Source organism: Rutidosis leptorrhynchoides, chromosome 2 (genome assembly GCF_046630445.1).
Source record: "Rutidosis leptorrhynchoides isolate AG116_Rl617_1_P2 chromosome 2, CSIRO_AGI_Rlap_v1, whole genome shotgun sequence".
NCBI lineage: Eukaryota > Viridiplantae > Streptophyta > Magnoliopsida > Asterales > Asteraceae > Rutidosis > Rutidosis leptorrhynchoides.
Window position 1 is genome coordinate 304,014,089 of NC_092334.1, and position 26,257 is coordinate 304,040,345.

General features: G+C 33.2%; 1 protein-coding gene across 1 annotated transcript; it reads right to left on the minus strand.

Annotated features, from left to right (window-relative positions):
* Positions 1–21,994: 21,994 nt before the first annotated feature.
* LOC139888736 (uncharacterized) lies at positions 21,995–25,557 on the minus strand. Its single transcript, XM_071871727.1, has 10 exons — positions 25,404–25,557; positions 25,250–25,329; positions 24,875–25,162; positions 24,700–24,763; positions 23,973–24,649; positions 23,769–23,915; positions 23,141–23,341; positions 22,859–23,089; positions 22,413–22,547; positions 21,995–22,231 (listed from the first exon to the last, which is right to left on the minus strand). Exons 1-10 carry the CDS (start codon positions 25,555–25,557, stop codon positions 21,995–21,997), a joined length of 2,214 nt encoding a protein of 737 aa, XP_071727828.1.
* Between the last annotated feature and the right edge of the window lie 700 nt (positions 25,558–26,257).

Genomic DNA, 26,257 nt, shown 5'->3' on the forward strand with positions numbered 1-26,257 from the left:
CTCAGAATTAATCCGACGTATTGTTGTACATGTGTCCCAACAGTATGTACAGTGCAGAAATTAAAATTGCGAGAAAGTAAATTGCGATAAATTAAATGTTAATCAGTTAGCTGGGAACAGTTAGCCGGAACAGTTAGCGTGGATCCCTATCACAATTTCAATTAATTAATTCGTTTGTTTCTAACACTGTTTATTTTTGTCCAATGTTTTCTTCGTTATGCCACTTGTTGGATTCTGATAGGTCAAAATCCAAATATGAAATTTGAATAGAGATGGTTATTCTATGGTGAACGGATACGTATATCGGTAGTCATAAGTAGGATAGTAAATGATCATTGAATCAGATTCAAAGAATGTACAGTGTAACTTATTAATGTGAATTCTAAATACTCCTCGGGTACTACCCACCTGTTAAAATATTTTCATCATTAACAGTTTGTACGAAAGAATTTTTAATTACAATCTTTATGAAAATATACTTGCATATATATTTTCTTCAGATGTAATTACGGATTTAATGAGTCAATAAGATATTAAACTCATTTGTTTTATCGTTAATACTGGATTACATGATCTCTAAAACATTAGAGATTTTATAATCACCATGTCGAACGAAGATATCTGAGGTAGAATGTTACGTAAAGCGAAGGTAATCGATGTAAAACGATATGTAAAACGAGGATTATACTTGAAGTACAGATGATGATATTGAGGCGTGTAATGTTGATATTCGAGGTACAGATTATGATGTTGAGAGTTACGGTGCGATTATGGTTTAGGGATGATAAGGGTACTGTCGACGTCGATGATGGTGGTACTGATTATGCTGCTGGTGCTGCTGCTGGAGTTCGTAACCTTCGCACCAGGTTCTCCAAAGTCGTCACACGAGCGCGTAGTTCATTAACTTCTTCTAGTACTACGGGATGATTGTCGGTTGAAGCGAGTGAATGAATAAGATTCGAAATATGGGATAGTATGTAATCGTGATGAAATACTCAGAAAAAGGGGAGAGAAAATGGTTTCTCGAACAGGTTCATCGGTAAGCGCTTCAGGTTGAAATGGGCAATTTGGTGGATGGAAGAGATTTTCGATGCGGTATAAATTTTTGGGTATCAGATGATATTCCAGCTATATAGAATATCTATATATATAATACTAAAGATTTTGTAGATTACAGAGGAACCTACGGCATATGTCAGGCAAGTCTACAGATGCGCTAAGATAGGAATTATCAGATACGCTAAGATATGAATTTTGTCTATACACTATCGATGCACTAAATGCAGTAAGACGTGTCTAGACTTAAGAATGATGAGCAGGTAATTCCTAAGGATGATAAGCAGATGATTTCCGACTAGAATGATAAGCAAAACTTTTTGACATGCAGACACGGTCGAAGTCCAGACTCACTAATGCATCTAAACAACTAACAGTTAGACACACTAATGCAAGACCTGGTTCGCTAAGACCAACGCTCTGATACCAACTTTAACGACCGGTCCTAATCCTCCCGAACGTAGTCTTCAACAGTTGGTCCCATTGCGATGATCGACTCCAAATAATAACTTTAACATGAGCAAATGCACAGCGGAAGACTTAATTCGTACCTGAGAATAATATGCTTTAAAATGTCAACATAAAGTTGGTGAGATATATAGGTTTGATGCTAGCAGCGTGATAACTATGGACCACAAGATTTTAAGTTTATACATAATACACTCCTCGTGTATAGAAAAGCAGTTGAGCACTTGGTAACCATACTTAACTAAAAGTCACAGCAGCATACTCTTAAATAAACCCTACACCGTACCAAGTGTAGTAACGAGAACGAAGTACTGTGTAACCGTTAAATGCTGGTCGTCCAGCCCGGTTGGGGATGTCAGCCCGATAGATCTATCAACAGGATTCGCGTTTACGCTCCTCACGTAATTAGCAGCTACCAAGTATAAAGAGATATGCCATGGTACAACTCAACCGAGAATTTAGTTTTATCACTTGTGTCCATAACTTAAATCATTTATAAAAACAGTGCATGTATTCTCAGCCCAAAATTTAGAGTTTAAAAGGGAACTATATACTCACCATACTGTATTTTGTAGTAAAAATACATATAACATCATTGAACAAGTATAGGGTTGGCCTCAGATTCACGAACCTATATCATTTATATAAATATTAACACATTGTAATCGAACAAATTATATATTATTACTAGTGATGTAATTGTTATATGTATTAAACATATTTTTATATAACCAATATTTATTTGTTATAATATTATTAATAGGAATAATACTACTAATATTAATACTTACTAAAGATAATAATAATAGTTATGATAATAAAAATAATAATACCGATATTATTAATAATATTGATAAAAATATTGATAATAATAATCATAATAATAATAATAATATTAAAATGATAACATTAATAATAATAGTAATAATATTAATAATAATAATAATGATTATATTATTTGTAAATATGATAATACTAATTTTAATGATAATAATAATTGTAATAATCAGAATAATAAATATAATAATAATAATAATGAATAAATAGGTAACTACCTCAATAAATAGGCTTGTTAAAAAAAAATATGCTCTATCAGGGGGTCGAACCCGAGACCCCTTGTTAATCACTAACACCCTTAACCATTCAAGCACTTCTGTTTTTCTGATTATATATCCCCCCAAAATGTCTATAACTCGTATGTTGATTATCTGATTTCGTTTCCTTCTACCTCTCCATATTGAGCCGACCATGGATTTAAGTCGACAGCAAGGCTTTGTTTGGTTCTGGGATTTATAACTTTTACAAAGAAAACGACCTTCTATTTGAATTAAGCCAACAGACAAAAAAAAAAAAATGAATCAAGCAGGAGCTACAACGACGTGAAGAACATATGAACACAATTTCGATTTTTGGTTTTAGAACCGTTTTTATCATATAATTATAACATGAATTATACTCTAAAACTTTATTATAAACTTCCTGTAACCTTAATTGATCCTAAAACATAATAACAAATTCGAATTTAACCAAGATCCTAACGTTTGACTTATTGAAAAATAAGGTTTGATTTTCAAAATTCTTACCTAATACTAAAATTTGGCAATTGACACTTTGCAGGAAGTTGAAACGTAATTTTTCTAACAATACAGCATTAACAAATTTTTGAAATTGATTTCTAAATCCAGTTGTTGATGTTCTTGACCAAAAAAAAACAGAGGGTTCCGAGTTTTATAAGTGTATTTATGTTTCAATTTAGCAATTTAAAAGCTGTAAGAGAATATCTGTGATCGATAACTGATGATTTAGGTTGTATGGTATTATCTATACTGAATGTAACCTCGTTTTATAGTAGTTAAAGGTTCACAGATATTATTCAATCAGATATAGAAGATTTATTATTAAAAAAAAATAAAAAAAAATGATTCGCTGGCTATCTGTATTTGGTTGTTTGTGTGACTAAATCTTAATCCGAATTATTTGTAGACAGAAAACAAAATTTAAGCACAGTTAGATAATGATAGAAACTTGGATCCTAGTAAAAATCGAATCTTCAGAAAAATTAAAAAAAGGGATAAGGGAAAAGGAACAGGTTTATATTTATATATGTTTTTAAAATCTTTTTTTTATAATAATAATAATAATAATAATAATAATAATAATAATAATAATAATAATAATAATAATAATAATATTTATAAGAATAAAAATAATGATTTTTAGTGATAATGGTAATAATGCTCATAATAATAATAAAACTTATAATTTTTCTATTAATTGTAACAATAATGATATTAATAATGATAATAAAATAAATTAAATGTATCAAATTTCATATAAAGTAATTTTTAGTAATATTAATACCTATTTTAATAATACTAATAATGAAAATAATAATTATATTAGTATAACAGTAATAATTATATTGTAATTACTTGGTATCTATATTATTAGTAGAATTTTATTAATTTTGTAATATTTGGTATATAGCATTTATACTTAATATTTATATATTTATAATTATAATTATTTATGGGTATTATATATATATATATATATATATATATATATATATATATATATATATATATATATATATATATATATATTTATTCTTTTTAATAATACCTAATTATACTATATATTATTTTATATTGTTAATTCAATTGTTTAAAGTGTACTCAAATTCTTATATATACACTTATGTTTATACTTTTACATATGTGTATATATATATATATATATATATATATATATATATATATATATATATATATATATATATATATATATATATATATATATATATATATATATATTTATTTATTTATTTACATAGTTATTTACATGAAATTGTTCGTGAATCGTCGGGCATAGTCAAAGGGTAACTGATTATCTGAATATAGATTTTAAACTTTCTAGACTCAACATTACAGATTTTGCTTATCGTGTCGGAAATATATAGAGTTTAAGGTTTAAATTTGATCAGAAATTTCCGGGTCGTTACAATAGTACATACATCTAAAAGCTGTGTATTGTACGAGTACGAATACGGGTGCATACGAGTAGAATTGTTGATGAAACTGAACGAGGATGTAATTGTAAGCATTTTTGTTAAGTAGAAGTATTTTGATAAGTGTCTTGAAGTCTTTCAAAAGTGTATGAATACATATTAAAACACTACATGTATATACATTTTAACTGAGTCGTTAAGTCATCGTTAGTCGTTACATGTAAATGTTGTTTTGAAACCTTTAAGTTAACGATCTTGTTGAATGTTGTTAACCCATTGTTTATTATAACAAATGAGATGTTAAATTATTATATTATCATGATATTATGATATATAATATATCTTAGTATGATGTATATACAGTTAAATGTCGTTACAACGATAATCGTTACATATATGTCTCGTTTCGAAATCATTAAGTTAGTAGCCTTATTTTTACATATGTATTTCAATGTTAATACACTTAATAATATATTTACTTATCATTTAACATAATTAACCAAGTGTATCAATATCTTAATATGATTCATATGTACCTAGTAAGACGTTGTTATAACGATAATCGTTATATATATCGTTTTCGAGTTTCTTAAATTAATAGTCTCATTTTTATGTATATAGCTCATTGTTAAAATACCTAATGAGATACATACTTATAATAAAAACATGTTAACTATATATATAACCATATATATGTCATCGTATAGTTTTTATAAGTTTTAACGTTCGTGAATCACCGGTCAACTTGGGTGGTCAATTGTCTATATGAAACATATTTCAATTAATCAAGTCTTAACAAGTTTGATTGCTTAACATGTTGGAAACATTTAATCATGTAAATATCAATCTTAATTAATTTATATAAACATGAAAAAGTTCGGGTCACTACAGTACCTACCCGTTAAATAAATTTCGTCCCGAAATTTTAAGCTGTTGAAGGTGTTGACGAATCTTCTGGAAATAGATGCGGGTATTTCTTCTTCATCTGATCTTCATGCTCCCAGGTGAACTCGGGTCCTCTACGAGCATTCCATCGAACCTTAACAATTGGTATCTTGTTTTGCTTAAGTCTTTTAACCTCACGATCCATTATTTCGACGGGTTCTTCGATGAATTGAAGTTTTTTGTTGATTTGGATTTCATCTAACGGAATAGTGAGATCTTCTTTAGCAAAACATTTCTTCAAATTCGAGACGTGGAAAGTGTTATGTACAGCCGCGAGTTGTTGAGGTAACTCAAGTCGGTAAGCTACTGGTCCGACACGATCAATAATCTTGAATGGTCCAATATACCTTGGATTTAATTTCCCTCGTTTACCAAATCGAACAACGCCTTTCCAAGGTGCAACTTTAAGCATGACCATCTCTCCAATTTCAAATTCTATATCTTTTCTTTTAATGTCAGCGTAGCTCTTTTGTCGACTTTGGGCGGTTTTCAACCGTTGTTGAATTTGGATGATCTTCTCGGTAGTTTCTTGTATAATCTCCGGACCCGTAATCTGTCTATCCCCCACTTCACTCCAACAAATCGGAGACCTGCACTTTCTACCATAAAGTGCTTCAAACGGCGCCATCTCAATGCTTGAATGGTAGCTGTTGTTGTAGGAAAATTCTGCTAACGGTAGATGTCGATCCCAACTGTTTCCGAAATCAATAACACATGCTCGTAGCATGTCTTCAAGCGTTTGTATCGTCCTTTCGCTCTGCCCATCAGTTTGTGGATGATAGGCAGTACTCATGTCTAGACGAGTTCCTAATGCTTGCTGTAATGTCTGCCAGAATCTTGAAATAAATCTGCCATCCCTATCAGAGATAATAGAGATTGGTATTCCATGTCTGGAGACGACTTCCTTCAAATACAGTCGTGCTAACTTCTCCATCTTGTCATCTTCTCTTATTGGTAGGAAGTGTGCTGATTTGGTGAGACGATCAACTATTACCCAAATAGTATCAAAACCACTTGCAGTCCTTGGCAATTTAGTGATGAAATCCATTGTAATGTTTTCCCATTTCCATTCCGGGATTTCGGGTTGTTGAAGTAGACCTGATGGTTTCTGATGCTCAGCTTTGACCTTAGAACACGTCAAACATTCTCCTACGTATTTAGCAACATCGGCTTTCATACCCGGCCACCAAAAATGTTTCTTGAGATCCTTGTACATCTTCCCTGTTCCAGGATGTATTGAGTATCTGGTTTTATGAGCTTCGCTAAGTACCATTTCTCTCATATCTCCAAATTTTGGTACCCAAATCCTTTCAGCCCTATACCGGGTTCCGTCTTCCCGAATATTAAGATGCTTCTCCGATCCTTTGGGTATTTCATCCTTTAAATTTCCCTCTTTTAAAACTCCTTGTTGCGCCTCCTTTATTTGAGTAGTAAGGTTATTATGAATCATTATATTCATAGATTTTACTCGAATGGGTTCTCTGTCCTTCCTGCTCAAGGCATCGGCTACCACATTTGCCTTCCCCGGGTGGTAACGAATCTCAAAGTCGTAATCATTCAACAATTCAATCCACCTACACTGCCTCATATTCAGTTGTTTCTGATTAAATATGTGTTGAAGACTTTTGTGGTCAGTATATATAATACTTTTGACCCCATATAAGTAGTGCCTCCAAGTCTTTAATGCAAAAACAACCGCGCCTAATTCCAAATCATGCGTCGTATAATTTTGCTCGTGAATCTTCAATTGTCTAGATGCATAAGCAATCACCTTCGTTCGTTGCATTAATACACAACCGAGACCTTGCTTTGATGCGTCACAATAAATCACAAAATCATCATTCCCTTCAGGCAATGACAATATAGGTGCCGTAGTTAGCTTTTTCTTCAATAACTGAAACGCTTTCTCTTGTTCATCCTTCCATTCAAATTTCTTCCCTTTATGCGTTAATGCAGTCAAGGGTTTTGCTATTCTGGAAAAGTCTTGGATGAACCTTCTGTAGTAACCAGCTAGTCCTAAAAACTGGCGTATGTGTTTCGGAGTTTTCGGGGTTTCCCACTTTTCAACAGTTTCTATCTTTGCCGGATCCACCTTAATACCTTCTTTGTTCACTATGTGACCGAGGAATTGAACTTCTTCCAACCAAAATGCACACTTTGAAAACTTAGCGTATAATTCTTCCTTCCTCAATACTTCTAACACCTTTCTCAAATGTTCACCGTGTTCTTGGTCATTCTTTGAGTAAATAAGTATGTCATCAATGAAAACAATGACAAACTTGTCAAGGTATGGTCCACACACTCGGTTCATAAGGTCCATGAACACAGCTGGTGCATTAGTTAAACCAAACGGCATGACCATAAACTCGTAATGACCGTAACGTGTTCTGAAAGCAGTCTTTGGAATATCATCTTCTTTCACCCGTATTTGATGATACCCGGAACGTAAGTCAATCTTTGAATAAATAGACGAGCCTTGTAGTTGATCAAATAAGTCATCGATTCTCGGTAGTGGGTAGCGGTTCTTGATGGTAAGTTTGTTCAACTCTCGGTAGTCGATATACAACCTGAATGTACCATCTTTCTTCTTGACAAACAAAACAGGAGCTCCCCACGGTGATGTGCTTGGTCGAATGAAACCACGCTCTAAAAGTTCTTGTAATTGGCTTTGTAGTTCTTTCATCTCGCTGGGTGTGAGTCTGTAAGGAGCACGAGCTATTGGTGCAGCTCCTGGTACAAGATCTATTTGAAATTCAACGGATCGATGTGGGGGTAATCCCGGTAATTCTTTCAAAAATACATCGGGAAATTCTTTTGCAATGGGAACATCATTGATGCTCTTTTCTTCAGTTTGTACTTTCTCGACGTGTGCTAGAACAGCATAGCAACCTTTTCTTATTAGTTTTTGTGCCTTCAAATTACTAATAAGATGTAGCTTCGTGTTGCCCTTTTCTCCGTACACCATTAAGGGTTATCCTTTTTCTCGTATAATGCGAATTGCATTTTTGTAACAAACGATCTCTGCTTTCACTTCTTTCAACCAGTCCATACCGATTATCACATCAAAACTCCCTAACTCTACTGGTATCAAATCAATCTTAAATGTTTCGCTAACCAGTTTAATTTCTCGATTCCGACATATATTATCTGCTGAAATTAATTTACCATTTGCTAATTCGAGTAAAAATTTACTATCCAAAGGCGTCAATGGAAAACTTAATTTAGCACAAAAATCTCTACTCATATAGCTTCTATCCGCACCCGAATCAAATAAAACGTAAGCAGATTTATTGTCAATAAGAAACGTACCCGTAACAAGCTCCGGGTCTTCCTGTGCCTCTGCCGCATTAATATTGAAAACTCTTCCGCGGCCTTGTCCATTCGTGTTCTCCTGGTTCGGGCAATTTCTAATAATGTGGCCCGGTTTTCCACATTTATAACAAACTACATTGGCATAACTTGCTCCGACACTACTTGCTCCACCATTACTCGTTCCGGCACCATTTGTTCCTTTCGTTCTGTTAACCCCTGGTCCGTAGACATCACACTTCGCCGCGCTATGACCATTTCTTTTACACTTGTTGCAAAATTTGGTGCAGAACCCCGAGTGATACTTTTCACACCTTTGGCATAGCTGCTTCTGATTGTTGTTGTTGTTGCGGTTATTATTGTTGTTGGGATGATTATTGTAGCTGCTGTTGTTGTTGTTGTTGTTGTTGTTGGGCCGTTTGTTGTAGTTGCGATTGATGTTGCGATTGTTGGGATAATTGTTGCGATTATTGTTGTAATTACGGTTGTTGTTGTATTGGTGATTCTTATCACCGTTTTCCTCCCACTTTCTTTTGACTTGCTTCACATTGGCCTCTTCAGCAGTCTGTTCTTTAATTCTTTCTTCAATCTGGTTCACTAGTTTGTGAGCCATTCTACATGCCTGTTGTATGGAGGCGGGCTCGTGTGAACTTATATCTTCTTGGATTCTTTCCGGTAATCCTTTCACAAACGCGTCGATCTTCTCTTCCTCATCTTCAAATGCTCCCGGACACAATAGGCACAATTCTGTGAATCGTCTTTCGTACGTGGTAATATCAAATCCTTGGGTTCGTAACCCTCTAAGTTCTGTCTTGAGCTTATTGACCTCGGTTCTGGGACGGTACTTCTCGTTCATCAAGTGCTTGAATGCTGACCACGGTAGTGCGTACGCATCGTCTTGTCCCACTTGCTCTAGATAGGTATTCCACCATGTTAACGCAGAACCTGTGAAGGTATGCGTAGCGTACTTCACTTTGTCCTCTTCAGTACACTTACTTATGGCAAACACCGATTCAACCTTCTCGGTCCACCGTTTCAATCCGATCGGTCCTTCGGTTCCATCAAATTCCAAAGGTTTGCAGGCAGTGAATTCTTTGTAGGTGCATCCTACACGATTTCCTGTACTGCTAGATCCAAGGTTATTGTTGGTATGTAGCGCAGCCTGTACTGCGGCTATGTTTGAAGCTAGAAAAGTACGGAATTCCTCTTCATTCATATTCACGGTGTGTCGAGTAGTCGGTGCCATTTCCTTCAAAATAGTTAAATGGAACAAGTTAATCATACAGAATATTAAGAGTAGTTAATAGTATTTTGTAGCATAATATGAACTCATTTATAAAAGCTTTTTCTTCATATTAGCGTTTTATAAGTTTAAATTCGGGTAGTACCTACCCGTTAAGTTCATACTTAGTAGCTAATATACAATTCAACTACTACAATTCTATATGAAAAACTGATTATAATAATATTTCGCGTTCAAACTTTTATACAATATTTTACAAACTTACAATACCGCTTATTTTACATAAAGCATGAAATATAGCACACAATAACTTTGATACAAGATAGTTGTGAAGATAATTCTAGCTAGTACACAAGTCGTTCAGCAAAGGCAATAAAGACACGTAATTCATACGTCCAGAAACAAGTCATTCATTCTGGTTTTACTAGGACTACTTCCCATCCTTGGTCTTGTGGAACATAACCGTTATGGCCGTTGATAAGACAGCGTGTTGTAACATCGTCAAAGGGACGAGGGTTACGTAATGTCCAACAGTCCCGTAACAATCTAAAAACCTCATTTCTTACCCCAATTACCGACTCCGTCACTTGTGGAAACGTTTTGTTTAATAGTTGTAGCCCGATGTTCTTGTTCTCACTTTGGTGAGAAGCGAACATTACTAATCCGTAAGCATAACATGCTTCTTTATGTTGCATGTTAGCCGCTTTTTCTAAATCACGAAGTCCAATATTCGGATATATTGAGTCAAAATAATTTCTTAACCCGTTGCGTAAAATAGCATTTGGGTTCCCCGCAATATATGCTTCAAAGTAAACACATCGTAACTTATGGGTTTCCCAATGTGATATCCCCAATCTTTCAAATGAAAGTCTCTTATAAACCAAGACATTCTTGGAACGTTCTTCGAATGTCTCACAAACTGATCTCGCCTTAAATAGTTGTGCCGAAGAATTCTGACCGACTTTAGACAAGATTTCATCAATCATGTCTCCGGGTAGGTCTCTTAAAATATTGGGTTGTCTATCCATTTTGTGTTTTTATACTGTAAAATAGACAAGAGTTAGATTCATAAAAAAAATACTTATTAATACAAGCAATTTTTACATATATCATAAAGCATAAGCACACTATATTACATATATTACACCACACGAATACAACTATCTTATTCCGACTTGCTTGTTTCTTCTTTTTCTGTTTTGGTTCGTTTTGCCAAGTTTCTAGGGATATATGATGTTCCCCTAATACGAGCCGTCGTTATCCACATTGGTTTAGAAAAACCTGGTGGTTTAGAGGTTCCCGGGTCATTGTTACAACTTAAGGACTTCGGGGGTTGGCGATACATATAAAGTTCATCGGGGTTGGAATTAGATTTCTCTATTTTTATGCCCTTTCCCTTATTATTTTCTTTTGCCTTTTTAAATTCAGTTGGGGTAATTTCTATAACATCATCGGAATTCTCGTCAGAATCCGATTCATCGGAGAATTGGTAATCCTCCCAATATTTTGCTTCCTTGGCGGAAACACCATTGACCATAATTAACCTTGGTCGGTTGGTTGAGTATTTTCTTTTACTTAACCGTTTTATTATTTCCCCCACCGGTTCTACTTCTTCATCCGGTTTCGATTCTTCTTCCGGTTCCGATTCTTCTTCCGGTTCCGACTCTTCTTCCGGTTCCTCTTCGGGAACTTGTGAATCAGTCCACGAATCATTCCAATTTACATTTGACTCTTCATTATTATTAGGTGAGTCAATGGGACTTGTTCTAGAGGTAGACATCTATCACATAATATCAAACGCGTTAAGAGATTAATATATCACATAATATTCACATGTTAAAAATATATAGTTTCCAACAAAATTTGTTAAGCAATCATTTTTCAAGTAAACACGGTCGAAGTCCAGACTTACTAATGCATCCTAACAAACTCGATAAGACACACTAATGCAAAATTCTGGTTCTCTAAGACCAACGCTCGGATACCAACTGAAATGTCCCGTTCTTATTGATTAAAAACGTTCCATATTAATTGATTTCGTTGCGAGGTTTTGACCTCTATATGAGACATTTTTCAAAGACTGCATTCATTTTTAAAACAAACCATAACCTTTATTTCATAGATAAAGGTTTTAGAAAGCTTTACGTAGATTATCAAATAATGATAATCTAAAATATCCTGTTTACACACGACCATTACATAATGGTTTACAATACAAATATGTTACAACAAAATAAGTTTCTTGAATGCAGTTTTTACACAATATCATACAAGCATGGACTCCAAATCTCGTCCTTATTTAAGTATGCGACAGCGGAAGCTCTTAATAATCACCTGAGAATAAACATTCTTAAAACGTCAACAAAAATGTTGGTGAGTTATAGGTTTAACCTATATATATCAAATCATAATAATAGACCACAAGATTTCATATTTCAATACACATCCCATACATAGAGATAAAAATCATTCATATGGTGAACACCTGGTAACCGACATTAACAAGATGCATATATAAGAATATCCCCATCATTCCGGGACACCCTTCGGATATGATATAAATTTCGAAGTACTAAAGCATCCGGTACTTTGGATGGGGTTTGTTAGGCCCAATAGATCTATCTTTAGGATTCGCGTCAATTAGGGTGTCTGTTCCCTAATTCTTAGATTACCAGACTTTAATAAAAAGGGGCATATTCGATTTTGATAATTCAACCATAGAATGTAGTTTCACGTACTTGTGTCTATTTTGTAAATCATTTATAAAACCTGCATGTATTCTCATCCCAAAAATATTAGATTTTAAAAGTGGGACTATAACTCACTTTCACAGATTTTTACTTCGTCGGGAAGTAAGACTTGGCCACTGGTTGATTCACGAACCTATAACAATATATACATATATATCAAAGTATGTTCAAAATATATTTACAACACTTTTAATATATTTTGATGTTTTAAGTTTATTAAGTCAGCTGTCCTCGTTAGTAACCTACAACTAGTTGTCCACAGTTAGATGTACAGAAATAAATCGATAAATATTATCTTGAATCAATCCACGACCCAGTGTATACGTATCTCAGTATTGATCACAACTCAAACTATATATATTTTGGAATCAACCTCAACCCTGTATAGCTAACTCCAACATTCACATATAGAGTGTCTATGGTTGTTCCGAAATATATATAGATGTGTCGACATGATAGGTCGAAACATTGTATACGTGTCTATGGTATCTCAAGATTACATAATATACAATACAAGTTGATTAAGTTTTGGTTGGAATAGATTTGTTACCAATTTTCACGTAGCTAAAATGAGAAAAATTATCTAATCTTGTTTTACCCATAACTCCTTTATTTTAAATCCGTTTTGAGTGAATAAAATTGCTATGGTTTCATATTGAACTCTATTTTATGAATCTAAACAGAAAAAGTATAGGTTTATAGTCAGAAAAATAAGTTACAAGTCGTTTTTGTAAAGGTAGTCATTTCAGTCGAAAGAACGACGTCTAGATGACCATTTTAGAAAACATACTTCCACTTTGAGTTTAACCATAATTTTTGGATATAGTTTCATGTTCATAATAAAAATCATTTTCTCAGAATAGAAACTTTTAAATCAAAGTTTATCATAGTTTTTAATTAACTAACCCAAAACAGCCCGCGGTGTTACTACGACGGCGTAAATCCGGTTTTACGGTGTTTTTCGTGTTTCCAGGTTTTAAATCATTAAGTTAGCATATAATATAGATATAGAATATGTGTTTAGTTGATTTTAAAAGTCAAGTTAGAAGGATTAACTTTTGTTTGCGAACAAGTTTAGAATTAACTAAACTATGTTCTAGTGATTACAAGTTTAAACCTTCGAATAAGATAGCTTTATATGTATGAATCGAATGATGTTATGAACATCATTACTACCTTAAGTTCCTTGGATAAACCTACTAGAAAAGAGAAAAATGGATCTAGCTTCAACGGATCCTTGGATGGCTCGAAGTTCTTGAAGCAGAATCATGACACGAAAACAAGTTCAAGTAAGATCATCACTTGAAATAAGATTGTTATAGTTATAGAAATTGAACCAAAGTTTGAATATGATTATTACCTTGTATTAGAATGATAACCTACTGTAAGAAACAAATATTTCTTGAGGTTGGATGATCACCTTACAAGATTGGAAGTGAGCTAGCAAACTTGAAAGTATTCTTGATTTTATGAAACTAGAACTTTTGAAATTTATTAAGAACACTTAGAACTTGAAGATAGAACTTGAGAGAGATCAATTAGATGAAGAAAATTGAAGAATGAAAGTGTTTGTAGGTGTTTTTGGTCGTTGGTGTATGGATTAGATATAAAGGATATGTAATTTTGTTTTCATGTAAATAAGTCATGAATGATTACTCATATTTTTGTAATTTTATGAGATATTTCATGCTAGTTGCCAAATGATGGTTCCCACATGTGTTAGGTGACTCACATGGGCTGCTAAGAGCTGATCATTGGAGTGTATATACCAATAGTACATACATCTAAAAGCTGTGTATTGTACGAGTACGAATACGGGTGCATACGAGTAGAATTGTTGATGAAACTGAACGAGGATGTAATTGTAAGCATTTTTGTTAAGTAGAAGTATTTTGATAAGTGTCTTGAAGTCTTTCAAAAGTGTATGAATACATATTAAAACACTACATGTATATACATTTTAACTGAGTCGTTAAGTCATCGTTAGTCGTTACATGTAAATGTTGTTTTGAAACCTTTAAGTTAACGATCTTGTTGAATGTTGTTAACCCATTGTTTATTATAACAAATGAGATGTTAAATTATTATATTATCATGATATTATGATATATAATATATCTTAGTATGATGTATATACAGTTAAATGTCGTTACAACGATAATCGTTACATATATGTCTCGTTTCGAAATCATTAAGTTAGTAGCCTTATTTTTACATATGTATTTCATTGTTAATACACTTAATAATATATTTACTTATCATTTAACATAATTAACCAAGTGTATCAATATCTTAATATGATTCATATGTACCTAGTAAGACGTTGTTATAACGATAATCGTTATATATATCGTTTTCGAGTTTCTTAAATTAATAGTCTCATTTTTATGTATATAGCTCATTGTTAAAATAACTAATGAGATAAATACTTATAATAAAAATATGTTAACTATATATATAACCATATATATGTCATCGTATAGTTTTTATAAGTTTTAACGTTCGTGAATCACCGGTCAACTTGGGTGGTCAATTGTCTATATGAAACATATTTCAATTAATCAAGTCTTAACAAGTTTGATTGCTTAACATGTTGGAAACATTTAATCATGTAAATATCAATCTTAATTAATTTATATAAACATGGAAAAGTTCGGGTCACTACAAAATATATCATATATTTTAGATAACTAATTAATATTTATTATAGAATTATTAATATAGTTAGATTATATGTATCAAATATATTTTTATATAACTAATATTTATTTGATAAAATTATATCAATAATAATAATAATAGTAGTAATTATATTAATATTATTGATAGTAAAAAAAATGGTAGTTTTACTAATAATGAGAATTTTAGTAAAAATTATAATTTTAAAAATAATGATATTTTTAATGATAATAATAATAATATCAATAGTCATAATTAACCTCTTTTATATCCATAATAATAATAATAATACTTAATGATAATATTATTAGTAATAATAATGATAATACTATTAATTATAATAATAATCATATTACTAATATTAGTGATAATAATAATTAATTTAAAAACAACAACTAATAATAATAACAACAACAAAAATAATAATACTTGAAACTACCTTCAAAAGCTTTTTCCCTAAAAGAATGCCTCAGACAGGGCTCGAACCCGTGACCTCTTATTCCTTGACAACAACCCTAACCAATACTCCATCCATTACTTTCTGTTTTAATTCGTAAACTACTTTCTTTTAACCAATTTTCTGTCTGTCATCTTCTTAAATTTAAAACCCAATTCATGATCTCAAATCTTTACAGAACCATTATCATCATCCTCTATACCATCGATCATCATGCATATTCATCTCATCACCATCATTTAACACCAAGATCAATAAAAAAAATCTCATTTACTTATCAGTATCATCTTAATCTAACTATCATCATTATCTTGCCTAAATATCATCTAACCACCAACTGATAATCATTTAGATCGGCATCATCCGGAATCATAACCTCACAGTCATATTCATCATAATTGTTATCATCGTTCATCATTTACGTTTCTTCCCTTCACCATCCTAGTTATCATCCACTCGTTCCAAAGGTAAAATAAAAGGCCACAGCCCACGTTTGAAATCCAATTAGAAGAGTTTAAAAGAAACTAAGTTGCAAGTTTAAGTGCCCCATAGAAATAAACGAATTAGTTGCTTCTGATCTGTAATTTTTGAACAGGAACACCAAGATACACAAATCCACCTACTTCTAAACTTCCTCATAAAATACTATATAATGAATTGTCTTGATCGGCCATACAGAATAAAAGAAATGCAAAAGTCTTCCACTAATCAAATTCCCAATTTGAATAATTGCTGTTGGATTGAAGCCCCACGTAATAATCAACCAACATGTATTAGTTTGTCCACAAGTATACATGTGTCCTGCCTTTTTATAAAGCGTTTTATAATGACTTCGATACATTTAAATGGACGAGCTTTATTTAAAAGTGGTGGTTATTATATCATAATCATCATTCACTCAATATTACTTATCTTCATCATATACGTGGTAAAGCAGAAGCAAACCAGTAAACACGCACAAAAAACTGGTAATCTTGCAAGATTAATGAAATAAATAGCAGCAGTAGCAACGTGAAGAAACAAAAAAAAATTAAGATAAACAGGTATAGTTGCAACAACGGGAATAAGGGTTTACGTGATGATGGTGCAGTTTGTTGTGTCGTGGTATTTCTTGGCTACAAGTTAGCCGCAAAATAGTAGCAGTAATGGTGACGATGAAATGGTGGTTGCTTTAGTGGTTTGGGCTGCCATCGTACAAGGAAAACAGAAATAAGTAACAGGTGGTCATCATGGAGACGGGTTGTTCAAGTGGGTTCGGGTACAACAGAAAACGTATATATAGCAACTGCAGTAGTATTCATTTTACTCGAAGGATGATAGTGGTTAAATGGTGGTGGTTTTCATCGAGGAATAAAAGCACAAAAATGATGGTGGCGAGGTGAATTCAAATAGCAACATACGAATAGAAGTAAGTTTAATCGTGATGATATTGGTGGGAGGTTATGGTAGAGGTTGAGGTCTCATGGTGGCGGTTTGTAGAAAAGAAGGACAATTGTACCAAGTGGTTTCTTTCTCTTGAGTTCTCTGTTTTTCCTTTTCAATTTGTAGAAGATATATTGATATATAATGATAGTAATTGAATATATTAAACTAATAGAGAGGTTTTGTTTGTATTGTAATTCGATTATGACGTGTAACAAATTCAGTCAACTAAAGCAAACTAAATCAATCAGCAGAGAAAAAATCAAATAAAGATAAAAATATAGAAAGTGATGTATAACTTATTCTGATTCCAAAATCGTACTATGATTTTATGTAATTATTATTAATAATTAATAATAATTATAAATATATTAATACAATCTAAATACAAATATTAATAATGATAATATAATATTTATAATAATAATAAGAGTAATAATAATAATAATAATTCATATTAATCTTAATGAAGTAAAAAATATTAATGATAATTATAATAATAATACTAATTATATTAATAATAATTATATTGATACCAATTATAATAACATTAATAATAATATAACAATTTGTACATATCAAATTTTACAACTAATAATAATAATAATGAAAATATCGATAATAATGTTAATATAACAATTATGTTCAACTTGTAATTAAATTTAATATAATACAATTTATTAATTATATCATATTTACTAATTATAATATATTGAATCTTTAATATTTATTAATTACAATATATATATATATATATATATATATATATATATATATATATATATATATATATATATATATATATATATATATATATATATATATAGATTCATTTAATTGCAAATTTATTATCTTATATATTAGTTTTCATATTTAATTCTAATGATTAAATTATATTATATAAATTTCAAATCATTATATGTACTTACATTTATATATATATATATATATATATATATATATATATATATATATATATATATATATATATATATATATATATATATATATATATATATATATATGTATGTACATATTTACAAGTAATTGTTCATGAATCGTCGAGCACAGTCAAAGGGTAATTATTTACATGAATATAGATTTCAAAACTTTCGAGACTCAACATTACAGATTTTGCTTATCGTGTCGGGAACATATAAAGATTAAAGTTTAAATTTGATCAGAAATTCCCGGGTCATCACACACACAAACGACAATAATTGAAAGGTCTCACTCTGATCGTCTTACAAACATTGAACGATATCATTGGAAGAGAGCGAGCACATTGAAATTGTAAGAGACAATACATTCGTACAAACCACCTAACCTAAATCTAATTCATACATAAAATCGATCTCGTATCTAACTCCACAATTGCCACTACTCAAAAGCCGCACAACAAAAAATGAACGCCGGGCCCTCCAGCAGCACCTAACCCAAGGCCTGTAAACAAAGTAACCTCTCGTACCCGAAAAACCCGGTATCAACTCAAAAGAGAAATACAAGCTCGCCGAATAAGATCAAATACCCGTTCGAGCAGAAAAAATGACCCCGAGAGAACCACTCCAATAAACATCAATTTTTCGAGGTCAACAAAGTCAACACACGTCAGCAACGACATCGAGCCTACCCGAATAGACTCGACAACGGGAAACGTATGAACAAATAATACACGTAGCAACATAACAGCGCAAAACGCAGAATCATACCAATAAGAAACCAGGCCATCTTTACCAATTTTCTAGATTTACAAACCCGCTGATACCGGCGGCCAACAACCAGCAGCCAGCTCTCGCAAACAGCCGCCAGCAAAAACCGGCAGCCACCAGCAGAAACTAACTACCACTAGCATCAAATTAGACCAACGGTAACCCCCAAAGGCCGCCAATAGCATCGACAGCAGTCAGAACCGCCATCTATCATTGGCAGCCATTAGAGGCCACCAGTCAACCACTATAAGGTCAAGCAATAGCCCAAGCCACCGGTTGTAGCCACCCACAACCACCAAAAATGGCCAACGCCCACTAGCAAACTTAAAAGACCGCTAACAACCGCCAGCCGTTCATAATAACCGTCGATAGCCATCAAACCGCCGGAAACACCGGATTTCAACACATACACTTCAAACCGCCGACAAAACAACCCACCCCGCCCCAAAACGAGACCGAGTCCGACCAAGATGACTGTAGAATTCCGCCGGAATTTGCCACCTACAACCACCAAAAGAACGAAGAACGGCGACGAAGAGTGAAGAGGATGAAGAAAGAAAGGAAAACCAACCCTCACACGACAAACGTCGACTACCTATGTCCATAACCCCAAAACCCTATCAAAACCCAGATCAAGTGCTAAAAAAACACAGAATCGCCACCTAGAAGTCAGTAGCGAGACGGAGAAGCCGAACGGAGAAGAAAACCTCACCGGAGAAGGAGGACCGAAGGTTGAACCTTATTTGAACGGAAAATGAATTAAAGCCGAACCACCGGCGAGATGTCGGTGGTCGGAAAGGGAAGCATCAAAGGGTAACAAACCTGCGTATGTAGGATCTGGAAGAAGACTTGATCGGAAGAGAAAGGTGCAGGTTGAAAAAAGGTAGATCTACACTTTTGTAGTAGCTAACTAGCTACGAACGGACTATGCATTTTGTAGTTATTGTTTAACATGTTTTTCAAATTTAGCAGTAGGGTTTATGATAGCATAGCGTTTAGTATTATATGATAGTGTCATACACAAAATGACTACGTGTATATACATAGCGAATTTATAGTATAATATAAATCTCTAAAATGATGATTTCATAAATAAGGATTATTCAAGTTTAAAAAAAAAGTTCAAAAATAAATAGAAAAAATACAAATCTCCATGATGTCATTAAAATAATTAATTGTATTTAATAAAAATATTAACATATTTAATTGTATAATATATGAAGCATTATGTACAACGTTCTAATAAAACACCCCAATACTATATATACAATATTTGAAGCATTATGTACAACCTTATGGTAAAACACCTCCATAATCATATGTACAATATTTGAAATGTTATGTACAACCTTATAATAAAACACTCACATGACCATATGTACAAGTTTTAAAACAGATTGTACAATATTTTGTAAAATACCGCATTAACACATGTGCAAACTTTGAAGCATATTGTACTACCTTTATATAATAATTGTATTTTAATTTTTGAAAAAATTTCAAGAGGCATTTGTTATTACTAATAATTATTATTAAAAATATAAATATTCTTTTTTAAAGGAAGCTTTATTATTATAATTAAAATTAAAATAATAATAATTATTTTATTATTATTTTTTAAATATGACTTATCTTTACGGGATTAATTACGTTACATATGTATGCGAAATACATGTCTTAATAAAATGTTGTAATGTAGGCTTTTATAATAAGGAAAATAGTAATTGTGATGAAAATTGGAAGATGGTGGTGGAAGAATAAATGTAGTTCATTTATTAAATTAAATATATTAATATGTTTGTAAATTCAATGACAAGTTTTTTAGTCAAAATCCTTGGTTTCACGGTTCATTAAACTAAATAACTTTAGTATTTACATTCACTTAATACCTAAAACATATCATTAAACTGTTTGGTTTAAACAAACTCGTGGTTCTACGGGTCATTTCACTAGTATTTTCTTATAGAGTTACTGATGCATAATTATGACTTTAAAAGCGCAATTTAGAACAAATTTTCTTCACCCAACAAATCTGAACATAAACCCCCAAATTGTAACGGTAACTCCCCAAAATAGAGTATAAAACTTTGAAAATAAGAACAAAAATGATAAAGAATATAGACTCCAATTGATAAAGATACCACCACAATCAGAGATCTAGAATCACTCTAAACCTTCAATTACAGCTTATAAAGATTTCACCACAACTATAATATTAAAGATGAAGATTTGGATTTCACCACAATGTTTGATAAAGTAATACCACAAACACTGATAAAGAAACCACTCCTAGCCACCAGAATTAATGATTCGTAAAGACACATAGATATTTGTAAATAGATAAACTCTATCAAACTTTCATTCATCCATCAACTAGATATTACAATTACAAGAGCTCTCTATTTATAGAAGAAGCATAACATCTACATTCTAGATAAGACACAAAGAAAGGAAATTGAGACAAAAATGACAAGCATTTAAAAATCAGACAATAAGAATTAAAGAGACGATCTGAAAAAAGCATGCCACTTTGTAATGCTCCTTCCATGATAAAAAGTAGCCAATGATAGATGAGAATCTTCTTTGGGCAACCAGACATTCTAGAACAGCCACTCACGTGTTAAGCACATGACTTGACAGGTTTATCGAAAGCATAATTTAAACTTTGAGTCGTATCAGCATGCTGCCCGTTTAAAAAGAAAACAACGTCGTCTGCTGGTTGAACTAAGGTTCGTCTGTTGGTTGAGCTATAATTCTTCAGCTGAGTGAACTAGCTTTATCGGCTAAGTAAATCTCTACTGGTTCGTCTTCTAGCTTTTTGGCTGAGTGAATTAAAGTTCTGCTGGCTGAACTAAAGTTCATTTGCTGTTCCGGCTGCTGGTTCTTCTTCATTGCTGGCTTGCCTTCAACTATCAAAACTTTATTCAAGAACTTTATTACTTCAGTTTAAGGACTGGAGTAGGGTAACCCTGAGCCTCTTAAACCAGCTCCAAAAACACTTAGGTGATATATAAGAGATGGTAGCATGGCCATTTCTTGACCAGATTCGGGTGTAATAGATTTTGAGCTTGTGCAGGTTGTGTTGCTGGTTGTGTTACTAGTTACATTCCCCAGATCACCCGCATCATCATTCCCTACTGAAAAGGAACTTGACCTCAAGTTCTCGAGGTTGTCATCTTCCAACTAAGGCATCAAATCACCCACATAGTGCTAGATACAGCAGTATCCTTAGGCAGCTTAACCTTGTAAGCATTGTCACCAACTTTTTCTAACACCTTGAATGGACACTCAGCTCTTGGCATCAACTTGTTCTTTCTTTTTGATGGGAATCTTTTCTTCCTTATATGAATCCAAACAAGATCACCAAGTATAAAAGTGGGCTGCTTCTGTACTGGTTAGCCTTAGCCTTGTACTGCTGGTTAGCCTTCTCAATTTTTGTCTCCACTGGCTTGTGCAGCTTCTTCATTTCTTTTGTCTTTGCTTCTGCCTCAACACTTTCCTTAGGTTCAATTGCAAAAGGAACCAGATCAATGGGTGTGAGTGGATTTGTACCATAACAGACTTCAAATGGTGATTTTCATGTGGAGTAATTAGGTGCTCTGTTAAAAGCAAATTCAGCATGAGCAAGCTTCAGATCCTACTCCTTTTCTTCACAAGTATTCTCAGCAGCATTCCCACAGTTCTATTAGTCACTTTAGTTTGGCCATCAGTTTGGGGAAGGTGAGAAGTTCTGAACAAAAACTTAGTACCAAGCAGCTTCCATAATGTCTTCCAAAAATAGCTTAAGAATTATGTATCCCGATCAGATACAATTGTCTTTGGCCCTACTTGAAGATGAAAAATTTCTTTAAAGAATAAGGTTGCAACAATAGTAGCATCATTGGTTTTGTTGCAGGCTATGAAATGAGCCATCTTTGAGATTTTGTCAACAATAACCATAATTGAAATTTTGCGTCGTTGGGTTCTTGGGAAATCAACAATGAAATCCATGCTTAAATCTTCCCAAGGCTGTTTGGGAATAGAAAGAGGAGCATAAAAACCCTTGTGAAAAGACAATTTAGCTTAAAAGCATGTAGGACAACGATTAATCACAGCTTTGACATCTTTATCCATACATGGCCAATAGAAGTGTTCATTCAGGATCTTCAATCTCTTGTTAATCCCAAAATAACCAGCTAAACCACCTCTATGTGCTTCTCTAACCAGAAACTCCCTGATTGAATATTTTAGGATGCACAATCTGTTGCCCTTGAATAGAAAACCATCTTGTTCAACATCTCTTACCAGCATCTCCTTAAATGTTATAATTTACCTTAGACCCATTTATCTTTTCACTGAAATAAGCTACTAGTCTTTTTCCTTGCAGTGGCACAACACCAATGCCAACACCACTTGCATCACATTCAAGTTCAAACAACATATTTAAAATTAGGCAAAGCAAGTATAGGTGCTGAACTTAACTTCTTCTTCAATGATTCAAATGTTGATTGGGCAAAACTGGACCATTCAAACACCCTTTTCTTCATATAATCAGTAATTGGAGCAACAAGTTTGGAGAATTTCTTGATAAATCTTCTATATAATAAAGCCAAACCATGGAAACTTCTGACTTCAGTGATGGAAGAAGGACTAGGCTAAGATCTGATTGCTTCCACCTTAGATGGATCCATTGAAATACCTTCTTCAAAAACCACATATCCAAGAAACACTACTTGCTAACCAAGAAATCACACTTCTCCAACTTCCCATATAACTGATACTGCCTCAATAGTTCAAATACTTTCCTCAATTGATCCAAGTGTTCTTCTTCAGTTCTCGAGTACACTATAATGTCAACAAAGTAAACCACCACAAACTGCCCTGAGCACTTCATTCATGAGTCTCATGAATGTGTTGGGTGCATTGAATAAACCAAAAGTCATACCCAACCACTCAAATATCCACCCTTAATCTTAAAAGCTCTCTTCCATTGATCCCCTTCTTTCATTCGAATCTGATGATACCCGCTTCTAAGATCAAATTTGGAGAATATACAAGAACCATGCAGCTCATCCAGCATATCATCTAATCTAGGTATGGGATACCTATACTTGATGGTGATGTTATTAATAGCTCTGATGTCTACACACATTCTCATGGAACCATCTTTCTTTAGGACCAGCAAAGGTGGTACTGAACAAGCACTCATGCTGGTCCTGACATAACCCTTTGCAACTAGCTCATTAACTTGCTTTCCTAATTCTTTTGCTTTATGAGGAGAACATCGATAAGATACTTTGTTAGGAAGAAAATATCTCGGTACAAGATCAATTTGATATTTGATACCCCTTATTAGTGGCAAACCGACAGGTAACTTAGTTGGGAACACATCAGCAAACTCAGATAATAATGGTTTTACTCGATCTGGTACTGCATCATGCTGGATCAACTCTTCTCTTTCAACCAGCAGCAACAAATAAGCACCAGTACCACCCTTTAACTCAGTATCAACTTCGGCTTGAGTCATAAACAAAGTCTTATCATTCTTAGCAATAGGATCTGCTCTAGGTATTTCACTAGGCTTTAAAGAAGTGAGGGTGATCTTCTTACCATTAATATACACTGAGTAAGTATTTTGGTGTACATTATGATAGACATACTTATCAAATAACCAAGGTCAACAAAGCAGAGCAAATGACAAGCATCCATAGGAATAACATCATAAGTAATCTCATTCTGATAAACACTTCCAATAGAAAATGGAACGGTAACTTGGCAACTATCCTTTACCTCATTGCCTTAGTTAAGCCATTAAAGTTTTTAGGGGTTTGGATGCTTCTTTGTGACCAGCTCAAGCTTTTTCACCATGTGAGCAGACGCTGCATTAGCACAGCTGCCACCATCAACAATTAGGTTGCATACTTTGCCTTTGACTGTACACCTTGAATGAAAGATATTTTCACGCTGGCTCTTATCTTCAACAGTTTCTGCTGAGTTCATTACTCTTTGAATCATCAAAAACTCTCCCATATTAGCATCAACAAACTCTTCATTATCAGACTCATCATATGTTGGTCCTTCTTCAGTTTCAAAGATCCCTTGCAAATCTTCAACCTCCTTCAGCGTAAGAGCAGGCTGGTTAGGACATTAAGCTTGAAAATATCTAAATCCATAGCACTTGAATCATTTCCTTCTATCATCCATAGGACTACCATCTAAAACCTTCTCTTTTCCTTTAAAGGCTTTTGATACTGCCTCGTCATGCTTAGGCAGCATTGAGGATTGACCCTTCATAGGCAACACTGCTGGCTTTGAATAAAACTTAAAAAAATTTTTTTTGCTTGTTTCTCTACCTGAAGAGCCAGCTTTCAAGCACTCTCAAAAGTCCATAGCAGCTGCATTTCAACTTGGTTAGCAATAAAAGTGTTTAAGCCTCCAACGAATCTTGATATGGTGTGTTCTTCAGCTTCTTTGACATTGGTATGAATTTTAAGCTGCTTAAACTCTCTGATGTAATCAATAACATTCATGTTGCCTTGCTTTAGTGTATTCATCTATATATACAGATCTTATATGTAAGCTTGAGGAACAAACCTTTTCTGCATACATTCTTTTAATTTGGAGTAGGTTTTGATTATCCTTTCCTTCATACTACCATTCCTTTTTCTGATTATCATACCATATTGAAGCATACTTCTTTAGCCTGATTACAACAACTTTCATGCCCTTTTTATCATCATAGCCTTTAACCTTCATAATTCGATCCATAGTCTGAACCTATTCATAGTAATCTTCAGGATTATAGGACCCTTCAAAATCTGGTGGATCTATCTTGATATCTTTAAAATCATCAGCTTGTCTCCTATGCCTTGTCCTTCATTGTGAAGAAGCATGAGATCCATCAGAATATTCATGGCTACCATCTTCAGATTATGTACTAGAAGACACAATGGTTCTATCTTGATATGACTAAAATGGACGGTTTTGTTTATACGGTGTCGTTGGGTCATCAATCAAAATTACCAGAGGGAGGCGGTGGTTCTATTATTTATATTTCGGTGGGTTTCCTAGCTATATTTCACCTACTTGTATTTCCTATAATTAGTAAGCAGTAAGTATAACTTAGGTTCGTATTTTTGTACGTTTATCAGTAATGTGGGATAAAAGTTCGTTAAAGTCAACCCTAATTACAAGTGGTGACAGATTAATTCTTAAAGAAGGTAATAAACA

Bases quoted from the DNA above. Each gene is read 5' to 3' on its own strand.
- LOC139888736 (XM_071871727.1), bottom strand. From the start codon at position 25,557: ATGAATGTTATTGATTACATCAGAGAGTTTAAGCAGCTTAAAATTCAT. The intron at 24,764-24,874 runs GTCACAAAGAAG...AGTGTTTATCAG, and splicing joins TGGTGAAAAAGCTTGAGCTG to AATGAGATTACTTATGATGT. The intron at 23,090-23,140 runs GTGATTAATCGT...TCTTTTCACAAG, and splicing joins TGGATAAAGATGTCAAAGCT to GGTTTTTATGCTCCTCTTTC.